We start from the raw sequence: 12,872 nt of genomic DNA on the forward strand, positions 1-12,872 counted from the left end.
TTGTTTCACAACCTGCTAAAAATTAAGGACATTACCCAGGCAGAGTGAATATAGAGCCATCAGCTACAGCACATCCAGTAATTAAATTTTGGATTATTGTGGAGAGAAGTGAAATGTGTTATAAATTCAAACAGGAGGCTGCTTCTTTTTACAGCAGCACTTTCATATCCGGATGTTTCAGTCTGGAGTATTTTTTTTCTAATGCTGTTGTGAGTATTTTAGCACATCTGTCGTTTGATGAACGGCGTCTTTTACAACAAGCTTATTGCATTTTTCCCCAAAGAATATAATGTGTACTGAGGACACTGGATGCTGAGCCTGTGAATATTTGTGGTATCACAGTGGAGCTCCTCATGCAAATGTTACACGAACAAACACAACAACAGACAATAATCTGTGCACATTTCGCTCTTTATATTTGTTTTTTGGATGAAATGCAACATTGCAAACTCAGCCAGCGACACTGCAGCCAACATCATCTCTCTGTTTGTAGCTTTCTCTCTTAACACACAAATTGACCATCTGTTGACAATTAGATTTGTACCAGAACAAAGGATTTCTGATTTTCTGACTGTTGAAAGTTTATAAAGTAATTTTTGTTTTGACAGCTTAGGTCACTTTAGCTGGAAGTGTTGCCTTTCCTTTTCTTCGAGTCCTTTTTGATTTAATGAAAGTCATGTAGGTGGATGCTGATCTGAAGGGAGGAATGCCGTCAGTGAGCTCTGATCTCCGAGGACCCGGGACACTCAGCCAGTGACAGAAATTGCTCTGCATACAGCTGATTTCTGAGTGACGGTGACGTGATGATGTCTTTGGCAGACTTTGGAGAACCGGCGTGAGGAAGCGCGGGCGTACAGCAACCTGGGCAGCGCCTACCACTCTCAGCGGGACTTTGACAAGGCCATATCATACCACACCAGAGTACTGGAGTTGGCGCAGGAGCTGTCGGACAGAGCGATCGAGATGAGGGCGTACGCTGGTCTGGGCCACGCTGCCCGGTGCATGCAGGTTGGTATACACCTGTTCAAAGATCTGTTTAACTGTACAGCTGAATTACACAGGGATATTCTGCCATTCTGTCTGTCCTGTTGTTGAATCTGTGATAAACATAAATCATGATTGTTGCTGTGACCTTCAGGACCTGGAGAGGGCGCGTCAGTACCACCAGCACCAGCTAGAAATTGCTCAGGAGCTGCAGGACAGAGCTGCTCAGGGCCGAGCCTCTTCCAACCTGGGTAGGTTTAACTGAGGATCACACAAGTGAACTATGAACACAAAGAACTGGACGATCTGGAGCCGCTGGAAATGGCTGGTTTAAGCACTGGCAGTGAGGAAACTGAGAACAGGTGTGTGTGTGAATGGGCGGGAAGATCAGGTGATTGAGCTTGGGACTGGGAGGACAGTCTGAGGACATCTGGTGGACGGATGAAGAGTGGCAGGGGACAGGCAGACGGACAAACAGGACTGAGGCAGGAATCATGACACAGAGAGAGATGAGGGCCATCAGGATTTTGTCGGATTCAGCTCAGCAGGTGATTGATCGCAGTGTAAGTTTGTTTCCCTGTAATTAATGAGAGCAGCACATTTTAATGTCAGGGAAAAAACTAAAGTTAAACCAGGAAAAGCAGAGACAAACAGCTTCATCGGTCACAATCAGGTGCTGATGTGAGAGAGAAACTGCTCAACATCGCTCAGCAGTGGAGTCGTGTGATAATCACCACGTTTACACGTTTTCCCATCACTTCTGAACCAACCAGCTTCCCCCGGAAACCATCAGCTAACAGATGCTGAGGTTCTTACTCCATCTGATGGAAGGCTTCCACGTGTTCTACGTGCTGCAGCTTTTACCGTCACGTGAGCTGTTCCCTTGTTAACCATTGACCCGCTCTGTCACTGCTGTCGCCACCGGGACTCAATAGACCGGCTGGGTTGTTGTCCTGGGCCTGACCAACCCAGTGTGCATTGATCTACACAGACAAAGGGCTTTTTATTTGTCATGTGTGAGATGTGTTCCAGCTCAGATTAGAAGTAGAAGCTTTATAAATCACGTGGATGCTACAACTCAGACAGTTCGTTTACCAAAGTTTACGATCAGGGCCGTAGGTGGCGTGATGCTCCTGCTCTCCCATCACCCCATCTGCCTTTTGAGGCCCTATCACATGACTGCCGCTGTGCCTCTCGGGCCAATCAGCGCTCATGATTTATTAAGGTTTTGGTTGGTTTTTGTTTCTGCGGCCACGGTGATATCTGAGAGCCGGTGAACCTGACTCCAGCGCTGAGTGGACAGCTCACCGCTCTGTGTGTGTGTGTGTGTGAGTGTGTGTGAGTGTACTGCATTACACCGGTAACATGAGTCCAAACACATCCTGTCTTCAGCAGCAGGTACAGCGTCCACGTCCCTCTCAGTGTTTGTCTCTGCACAGCCAGTTTGAACACAGCTGAGTTCAGGCACCAGGAAGTCGCGTTATTTACCATCTGAAATGAGCAAAAAGGGAAAAACACACACCAGCTCACAGCTCAGGCTTTGATGTGCGACTAATGGGCTGTAGCTGAAGTCGCTGACTCTCCTGACAGACGAGCTTCAGATCAATGATTTACATCATCATTTATGGATGATTACGTGTCTCTGACTCTGAATGCTGAGTCGACAACCCGTCATTCTCCTCTCCTCTCGTCCCCTCCTCTCCTTTCTTCTCCTCCCCTCTTCTTCATAGTGTCCTCTTCTTCTTCTCCACCCTTGTTTCCTCCTGTTCTCTCATCTTCCTTGTTTAATCTCCTACCTTCTTCTCTTGTTTCCTCTTCCTTTCCCTTCCCCCCTCCATCCTCCCCTCTCCCCTCCTCTCCTGTATAATAGCCAGACCCAGTATCAGACTATGAAACTTCAAACATAATTCACTCTGCAGGTCCAGAAATATCCCATCTAGGACATTGTCTTCTGTTGCCCAACTCCTTAGTGATTTAAGCTTAATTACATCTCATCTTACACCAAATTCCAGAAGCATATAATGACAGCGCACCGGTTTCGTACGTATTCTTCTTACCTTGCATTTAGTGATTTTCGTCTCAGTGGGACTTGCGGCATTTTGAAGTCGGGCTTGTTTTCAGATGTGGTCACTCAGAGCAACTCGCCCGGACTTCACATTTGGTAAAGGGCAGATCGATGCTTAGATTTCCTGTTTCTCAACAGACATTTCAGGCCTTTATCCTCACACAGCTCAGTCTGGATTTCAGATGCTGCCTCATCTTTTAATGGGACTTTCGAACATCGTGTCATTATCAGGAGAAAGCAGTGAGGCTTTGTTTTCTTTTCTTTTTACAAATTTGCCTCTTTTGTAAAACTTATTAGGAAATGTGATGTTCCACATTAGCTAACATGATGCAAGCGTTTTCATTTCTGAAAGCTTGGCAAACATTTAGAACAACCAGTTCTCCTTTTTAATTTGTCATTATTTTATATTATATATTTTATTGGACGGTTGATAGGATGAATAGCATGACATGTGACCAAAGGTCCCTGGCTGGGATCGAGTGGTGGGCGTTGCAGTTACGTGGTATGCATCCTAACCGCTGGACCACTGGGGCTTTTCTGACTAATGTTTCACAGTGTTCAGCTTGTGTCTGCAGAGCTCAGGACCTCTGGGAAACCTCTGCAGATCAGAAACTCAACAGCAAAGTCTGACGTGTTTTTAAAAATAGCATGTGCCCGTCAGCCCGTTCGTGCTGAGCTTCACACTCCTCTGCCAGTGCCATGACGCTGAAGTAATGCCAGTCTTCAAACTCAGTAAAGCTGCAGGCCAAGAAAACCAAAACAATGAGCTGAAAGACGCTAAAAAGCTCCATCGAGCTGATGGAAACTGCAGTCAGGTGGTAGAGCTCTGTGGTTTTGTTATGAAATGTTTATACCTGTAGCTTTAGATGAAAACAGAATCAGACTATAGAGCCACATAACGACAGACGGTGCGGCTCCTGAGCCGCTGGTTTGGCCACACCTGATTCAGAGCCTTTTCCAGGCCACTGTGGAGAAAGGGGGACTGGAGATCACCGCTCTCCTCCTCTAATCTCTCCGTGCTGTTTCAGCCGAATACCCTGTCACCGGATCTCAGCTAATTTTCTACACCTCTAATCCTCGCAGCTCGGCTCTCTTCACACTGTGTCCCCTCCATGTTGGGGAGTCCCACAGTGCTGCAGAACATCTACAGATAGCTGGCACCCTTACACCTCGGAGGAGTGTGGGATTTGCCTTAATGGAGATTTTGTGTGTGTGTGTGTGTGTGTGTGCTCATGCTCACACCTGTGTTAGCAGTGCGTAGGAGGAGGGGTGTAACAGTAACCAGCTATTCCAGCCAACTCTGCAGGCTTCGCTGTAATCCTCTTAGCGCGAGACCCCGATGAACGAGGTCTCCCTTTCCTTATCAGCAGCCTCCTCCTCTTCCTCACGTAACTCTGCTTCTCACGTATTGTTGGAGACACGACTTGTGTCAGTCCAAAAACACAGTGTGTTTCCAATGTCTCTAAACATACACTTTAATATTTTCTATCAGTTATACTCCTGCTATCGACTCAACCCTCATGCACACCTTAAGTCGTTCGTACACAGACATTTTCCAGAGGTTTTTATTCTGAAATGGAAACAAAGAATAAAGACAGACGGAATAAAATATGCGTCATTATTCTTTTAGGTTGTCAGGCAGCTTCACAGAGCGTGAATGACATTTTTTACAGTCCATGTTCATCTATAATTAAGCTGATTAAAGATGCAGTTGTAAACCTCATTTTAATTCATTAGTTCTGTTCACCCAGTGCTATTATTCTTTTCTTCACTTGGCTTTTGATCTTTTACATCCAACATCTGTGCTTATGCTTTTAATTTGTGCCTTTATTGTGAAGAGCTCTGTGAATTTTCAGTGCTTCAAACTAAATCATCGTCGTCGATTATCCGTCTGAGGTTTGATGGTGATGATGATGAGACATCACAGCTGGCGATGCTTTACACCTGTTTCTGTGATGAAGTATTGAATTCTTGCAAGTGTGAACGGAACAAACGGCCGAAGTTTGTGTGGTGTGGTGAGTTTGTGTGTTTTTTCTGGGAAGTAGTACCAGTTCTTCTGTTTGACTCATTCATATGCAAACATTTGATCAGCTGTGCGCCTACGTCAGCATGTTGGTAAATGTGCCTGCAGGAACGAGACCAGACGATTTCACACCGACTGAGTTTTATGCACCTGACTAGAGGGAGAGAGGAGAGAGGGTGAAAGGAGAGAGGAGAGAGGAGAGAGGGTGAAAGGAGAGAGGAGAGAGGGAGAGAGGAGAGAGGGTGGGCGGCGGCATTCTGCATTTTTCTGTCGCTAATAACACAAACGAGGGAATGTAAAGTGCAGTTTGCAAGTTAAACCAACCTTAGAAACCTCAGGGTTTACTCTCACTGTTTACAGTCAGGGAATCAGAGCGTAGTCCTCTCTCTCTCTCTCTCTCTCTCTCTCTCTCTCTCTCTCTCTCTCTCTCTCTCTCTCTCTCTCTCTCCACACAGTTTGACATGAAAGCCACATGTAACCTCCTCCATCTGGTGTCTCGACACCCCCGTATCCCTGTTTCCCCTCTCGTAACCCCTCTCTCATCTGTCCTCGGTGTCTTTGCTGCAGAAATAAAGACACATTTGATATATATATATATATATATATATATATATATATATATATATATATATATATATATATATATATATATATATATGTTCACCAATCTGAGAAATCAAGATTTCCCAGATGATGAGCAGGAAGAGTTATTTCAGTGCAGTTAGAAAGTGAGTGTCTGAAGTTGAACATAGATGTTTTCAGGGATCAATAAATTGCCCCCCAACATTACTAAGGTTCAGAACACACTGAGGGGGAGTCAGACTGAAAAGAGATAACCCAGTTAAGATGTTTACATGAGAGTTGCAATAATCACAGTTTTGCCTCAATCTGGTTATAATCAAGTTATTAACGTGCAGGTAAACACAATAACAGTACGAGGGAAGACGAAGGTCACAGTCAAACACGCAGATTAGAACTTGTGTGTGTGTGTTTTCGGGTTTTGTGTGTGAACTGCAGTGCTTCTTCTAACTTTTGTCTGCTTTGGCCCTAAAAACTGGGTTGTTGACAGCAGGGAAGACACGTCATCACACAGAAAGTTTGTAAGGCCACTGGGACCCGAGTTTTCCAGTTTCTGTTCCCTGGACAGAGAGACAGAGGACGTCTGTGTGATCCCCTCTGGATCTCTGCGTATGCGGAGCTGAAGTTTGTAGATCCATAGCAGCAGACATTATCAGATTTGTTGAATTTTCCTCTGTAGCTGTTTAATTATTTACTGCTCCACACTCGTATCTTCTTCAGGTTTCTGAAAACCAAACCGTGTGTGCATTTATATTCACACACACACACACATATACAAATGTTTGCTTTGCATGTTGCATATTCATATCTCTCTGAATCCTGTTGAGAGTTTACAGTCTTCTTCACTCTCCCTGTATGTGTTGCTTTGACTTCCCTCCTCTCACTTTGCATCTCAGGCATCATACACCAGATGAAGGGGGAGTATGAAACGGCACTGAAGCTCCACAAAGCCCACCTGTCCTTCGCCCAGGAGCTGGGTGATTACGCTGCCCAGGGGAGGGCCTACGGTAACATGGGCAACGCCTATCATGCGCTCGGCATCTATGACCAAGCTGTGCGGTACCACCGACAGGAACTACAGATCTCACTGGAGGTGAACACCCTCACTCTTCACAGGAAACATTTAGACACTTGTGGAAAACAGAATTGTGAAACGTCTTTGTGTTTCAGGTGAGCGATCGCCCGTCGCAGGCCTCCACGCACGGTAACCTGGCGGTGGCGTACCAGGCGCTGGGAGCTCACGACCGAGCTCTCCAGCACTACCTTCACCACCTGACCATCTCACGAGAGCTTCGAGACACTCAAAGCGAAGCGAGAGCACTAGGTAAGCTCGACAAGAGGGAGCTGCCCTGAGTACAGAGGCACAGGAACTTAGCTTGATTGAAAAATGGAATGTACTCTTTCATTTTTTTTTTCTTTTTCCAGCAAACTTGGGAAACTTCCACAGCTGGAGAGGTGAATACGCTCAGGCCCTGCCGTACTACCAGCAGTACCTGGCCCTGGCCCCAGGCTTGCAGGATCTGGAGGGAGAAGGCAAAGTCTGCCACAACCTCGGCTACGCTCACTACTGCCTCGGACAGTACCGAGACGCTGTCAGGTCGGACGCAAAATGCATCTCACAAAACACAAACTCACTTGTTCCCATTGCCATGAACCATTTAAACTTATAGAAATCATGGAGGTTTGGAGTTTGACTTTGCATCTTTCATCCAGGTATTACGAGCAGGACCTGGCTTTGGCGAAGGACCTCCAGGACAAACTGGCCCAGGCTAAAGCCTACTGTAACCTCGGCCTGGCCCACAAAGCACTGGGGGAGTATAACAAAGCAGAGGAGTGTCAGAGATACCTGCTCTCTCTAGCACAAGCCTTGGATAACACACAGGTCACCTGCTACAGATCACTGTACAGTAAACTGTTAAAACCTGTCCTTTGTACAGGAAGTGGTTGTTCATCGGTGTGTGTGTGTGTGTGGTTATGTTTGTCATCAGGCAGTTTTCAGGGCCTTCGGGAACCTTGGCGATGTGTGCGTGTGTCGGGGTGATCTGCCGGCAGCTGTGAGGTTCTACCAGCAGCAGTTAACCCTGGCTCAGAAAGTCAGTGATCAGAAGATGGAGGCTGACGCCTACTCAGCACTTGGATCGGTGCACAGGTGAAACACAAAGATTTCCAGCTGTGTGATCTTCTCTGATTTTCTGTGAGTCTGTTTCTCTGACGTCTCCTCCTCTCTCCTCACCCGCACCTCCCGCTTCAGGCTGCTGCGCCAGCTGGATACAGCCTTGTCCTTCCATAGCCAGGAACTGACCGTCCGAAAGGATCTAGGTGATCAGCAGGGGGAGTGCCGCGCCCTCGGCCACCTGGCAGCCGTGCACATGGCCCTGGGAGACTACGCTACAACCTTCCAGTGTTACGAGACCCAGCTGGGCCTGGCTCAGGGGCTCAGGGATACTCGTCTGGAGGCTCAGGTCCACGGAAACATGGGCATCACCAAAATGAACATGGGGGTGTTTGAGGAAGCAATAGGCTATTTTGAGCAGCAGCTGGCCATGCTGCAGCAGCTGAGTGGAACTGAGAGCATGCTGGACAGAGGCAGGGCCTACGGGAACCTGGCCGACTGCTACGACGCTCTGGGAGACTACGAGGAGGCTATTCAGTACTACGAGAAGTACCTGACCATGGCTCAGAGTCTCAACCATGTCCAGGACCAGGAGAAGGCCTACAGGGGACTCGGCAATGCACACAGGTAGGCAAAGCAAAGCTTTAGTACACTCAGACCAGGAGGATCAGTGCCACTCCCATCTCTGTCTGTTCAAATAGAACTGCATCCAGAGAAAAACCACAGTTCAAACGTGGTTCAAACTAAAAGGCTTTAGTTAGTTTTCACACTGATGACAGTCCCGTCAGTTCACGGCAGCAAGGCCACCATCAGTCCTCCGGTGTCCACAGGTTTTCTCTGCTCCTCAGCCCCTCAGTGCTCCAGACGTTTTGTTTACCTCTGCGTTAACATGTATGTCATGTAAACATGTGTTTATGTTCTGTGTTTTCCCATTAGTTTGGCTGTGCCTGTCCAGCACGGGGCAGCATTCATGCAAGACTCCTAAATGAGCTTTTTCTTGCCTCGAGCGTACACTTTACACATTTTAAATCACAGTCGTCGCAATGATGAAAATAATCACGATTCAAGCTACGAGTGTAATAATAAGAAGTAACAGCTGTGGTGACGGGAGAAGGGGAAGTTCCCCTGGTACTTTTCAGGGAGTGTATCTCCACATTATCCTCCTCTCATCTGAAACTATACGAGTAATGTTCACTGACAAAAGAACAAGGTTTAATGATGGGTTTCCGTGATCCGTCGGTTGAAGTCTGTTTCTGCTCTGTGGAGTGTGAATGAGATGGTAATGAGGAGAGTAGAGTCACCGACTTGTCGATGTTTCTTCTTTCTCTCAGAGGATGCAGAACTGTTTTTCACGGCATCAAATCAAATGTCCTGTAACCAGTTTGCTTCCTTATTTGCTCTCTTAAATTGCCCTCGCGGCTCTCTCTCTCTCTCTCTCTCTCTCTCTCTCAGAACAGAGGAATACGGATGCGCTTGCAAGAACAAACCAAATGCAAACATAAACTGATGATTAAGCCCCGGTGTTTTCTCTCCTGCCTTCCTCTTTTTCTCTTCCCTCTCCCTCTGCAGGTCTATGGGGAATCTCCAGCAAGCGCTGGTGTGCTTTGAGAAGCGGCTGGTGGTAGCCCATGAGCTGGGTGGGGAAGGAGGGGGCAAGGCTCAGGCTTATGGGGAGCTGGGCACCTTGCACAGCCAGCTCGGCAACTACGAGCAGGCCCTCTCTTGCCTTGAGCACCAGCTAAACATTGCGCGCACAGCAGGGGTAAGGATTCACCTGCAAAAGGTTCTCGTTTTAGCTCTAGATTTCTCCTTTTTCGCTCTGTTGAAAATGACAAATTATCTTCTTTATGAAAAGCACATTATGCACAGATATATGTAGTTAATCCTGCTTTAACTGTCAGGATAAATCCCTGGAAGCAGAGGCAAGCGATGCTCTTGGAGGCGTCTATCAGCTGATGGCAGACAACGAGACAGCGCTACAGGTTTGTATCCAGCCTGCCTATCTGCAGCTTCATATTTAACACACACATGTCAGACTAACCCTTTCAGTAACCGAGCTCTCCTGCTGTAGTGGCACCAAAGGGCTTTGGACATAGCAGAGCAGACCAGATGTGTGAGGAGCCAGGGTCGAGCCTACGGCAACTTGGGACTGACTTACGAAGCTCTAGGAAACTACGAGCGGGCCGTGGTCTTCCAGGAGCAGCACCTGAGTGTGGCGGCGCAGACCAACGATCTGACGGCTAAAACTCTGGCCTACGGGAGCCTGGGAAGGATACACCATGCTCTGCAAAACTATGCACAGGCTGTGATGTACCTGCAGGAAGGTGAGAATCTGTCTGGTGAGGTGCGCAGGTATTAATGTGATCAGCGTTGTCATGTATTTCCTGTGATCGTGAAATGATAATAGTTGAACCTGGTCTTCGTGCGACAGTTGTGAGCTCAACATCCACCTCAGATGCAGCTTCACCTTCCCCTGCAGTCACACACACTCCATTTATGGAGGCTTAGCACAGACTTTGATCTATGTGTGGGCGTCTTATTCAGAGTCAGAGTTGTTTGGACCTGTGGACATTGTGAGTTCTGAAATCTCGAAGAAGCATGAAAGGTTTTCATGAGTCTGACATGGGCTAATACAAGTTCAGTGCTCGGGAGTTTACCCTGGAGTGTGGTTTCCTTCAGCTTGTTGTCAATAATCCTGTTTGATTTAACTTCTTTTCTGACTACGTTTATCTTTGAAACACACACACACACACAAGTCTCTCATCTCGCTGTAGTCGTGAAACTGCATCCTTGTTGAAAATAATCCCATTTGAATCTCTTTCCTAATAAGCACACTTCAACACGCACGCACTCGTGCTACGACTGAGATAAATTAAAATACAACCTAATTGTAATGGATATTTCAAATGAGTGCTTGGGTTCATTTATGAACTCCCTCAGGCTTCGCCGGGCCTGTAAGACACGGCCGCGGTTTGTCACTTAACTCACAGATTCTGTGGATTTTAATTGATCATTAACTGAAAAGGCAACGAGGAATTCGGCTCAGGGTCGATGTGAGGACAGAGCTGAAGTTTGCCTCCAATTAACCTCCCCAAACACTGGAATGAACCACAGACAGCGAACATCACAGGGCCAGACAGAGACGAACAGGCAGAGAAGTGTGAACCTAAACGTGATGACTGATGAGATTCTGCTCAGTCTGAGAGCTTAATGAGAACTAAACACAACCTGCCACGGCTGTCTGCTCCTTCATAGCAGGGGAGATAAAAACGTGTCTGAGACAAACTGAAGAGCAGAGACAACACGAGAACTTTAAATTTGAATCGGCAGAATAAGAAGACGGGGGCGAAGACAGACAAAAGGAACAGTGAGAGGAAAAAGAATGGAAAATGTGAGCGCCCCGGGCTCAGCGCGAGCTCGCCTCTGTGCAGCAACAGTTGAGCGTCAAAGTGCCGGGACTTTTCAAAGGGCTGATTTTCAGATTCTCTTGCGTCTGATCTCCCCTGCTCTGTCTCTCCCTCCTCTCCTCAGGTCTGCGTCTGGCAGAGCAGTTAGGTCGCAGAGAAGATGAAGCTAAGCTACGCCATCGCCTGGGTCTGTCTCTGTGGGCCAGCGGAAACCTGGAAGAGGCACAGCACCAGGTGTGTGTGTGTGTGTGTGTGTGTAAGCTCACAGCTGCATATAGCCAGCGTAGCGTAACTTGTGCTTGCTTCATAACCTGCTGTACAGGTCGAAAGTAAAGACAGGATCAGAGATTTATTGCCGTAGGGACGTTTTTGGATGTTAGTCCCATTTTTAGAATGGTACCAGCTGCGTTCTCCACAGAACCACACTCCTCATCCCTGATGGGTCCTGGACAGGAACCACTCTCTGGTTGCTAGTACTTACATAACAGAGCTACAAAAGAAGTAGTGGGTGTGGACTGTGATTACCAGTCATCACTGTCTCTGTTTAACTGTTACCAGTGTCTGAGTTTGACAGAGGAAAAAGAGACACTGTTCTTCAGATTGTTGTGTAATTGTGGTGCCCCCCGGTGGTTTCGTGTTGTAACAGCACTCTCGTTCGGGTTTGAAGTGATTGAAAATTGAAATCAGCTCCCTCTGCTTTTAAATAAAGTGTTTTACACATACAAGCAGGAGACGAATGAAAATAAAATCCTGAAAACAGAAACACAACAGCTGTAGATGCACTAATGAATTATATTCACAGTCCTCAGATCTCAACCCAAGTTTGTGTGTGTGTGTGTGCAGCTCTTCAGAAGAACATGAATCTCAGTGTGATGTATGTTTGCTTGCTGTGTGTTTCAGTTGTACAGAGCGTCTGTGTTGTTTGAGATGATTCGTCATGAGACGCAGCACAGTACGGATTACAAGCTCTCTCTGTTTGATCTGCAAACCAGCTCGTACCAGGCTCTCCAGAGAGTCCTCGTCAGCCTAGGTGAATCAACTCGCCTCTCCTCTTGTTCTGTTATTGCGTGGTGTGAATCGCTGTGCCTCGCTTCGTTCGTAAGGTGTTCTCACCTTTTCTCTCTCATTTTCACCTCTGTGTGTGTGTGTGTGTGTGTGTGTGTGTTAGCAGTGCACACATTATCACCTGATGTCTGGGTGCGTTTGTTTGTTAATGCTGCTAATTTAGACCCCCTGTTCTCCCAGATCTCCCGCTCCAACTTCCTCACTCACTCACGATTCCTAATTTATCTTCTGTTTCCGCTCAGGCCGCCACGATGAGGCGCTGGCCATAGCAGAGCGCGGGCGTACGCGTGCCTTTGCCGATCTCCTGGTCGAACGCCAGAAAGGAAGTCAGCAAGCGGCGAACGCTGACCCTTACGTCCCGGTTACTGTAGAGCACATCCTGGAGACGGTCAACGGTCAGAGGGCCATGGTGCTCTACTACTCTCTGGCAGGTGGCTTTCTGTACAGCTGGCTGATTTCTCCAGGAACAGGTACACACACGCGTAAACACTCCGCACAGTTTTAGGTCATTAGGAAAATGTACCTGACCCCCTGCAGCCATGTTTTCTACATGTTATCACATTTGAGAACATTTAAGGGAACAAAGCTCTGGATTCTAATCACTTTGTGACTTTAATGACCACATGACGTTTCCTC

General features: G+C 47.2%; 1 protein-coding gene across 1 annotated transcript in view; it reads left to right on the forward strand.

Moving 5' to 3' along the window:
* ttc28 (tetratricopeptide repeat domain 28) overlaps positions 1-12,872 on the forward strand; it is a 74,781-nt gene that overhangs the window by 52,115 nt on the left and 9,794 nt on the right. Inside the window, exons 7-20 of the mRNA XM_041059207.1 lie at positions 820-1,008; positions 1,139-1,235; positions 6,548-6,744; positions 6,822-6,975; positions 7,077-7,248; positions 7,365-7,533; positions 7,640-7,800; positions 7,903-8,391; positions 9,334-9,526; positions 9,666-9,746; positions 9,836-10,088; positions 11,296-11,405; positions 12,072-12,201; positions 12,479-12,706. Of these exons, the coding sequence (XP_040915141.1) occupies positions 820-1,008; positions 1,139-1,235; positions 6,548-6,744; positions 6,822-6,975; positions 7,077-7,248; positions 7,365-7,533; positions 7,640-7,800; positions 7,903-8,391; positions 9,334-9,526; positions 9,666-9,746; positions 9,836-10,088; positions 11,296-11,405; positions 12,072-12,201; positions 12,479-12,706 (2,623 nt within the window). The remainder of the gene's footprint in view (positions 1-819; positions 1,009-1,138; positions 1,236-6,547; positions 6,745-6,821; positions 6,976-7,076; positions 7,249-7,364; positions 7,534-7,639; positions 7,801-7,902; positions 8,392-9,333; positions 9,527-9,665; positions 9,747-9,835; positions 10,089-11,295; positions 11,406-12,071; positions 12,202-12,478; positions 12,707-12,872) is intronic.

Source organism: Toxotes jaculatrix, chromosome 16, assembly GCF_017976425.1.
Source record: "Toxotes jaculatrix isolate fToxJac2 chromosome 16, fToxJac2.pri, whole genome shotgun sequence".
Lineage (NCBI taxonomy): Eukaryota > Metazoa > Chordata > Actinopteri > Toxotidae > Toxotes > Toxotes jaculatrix.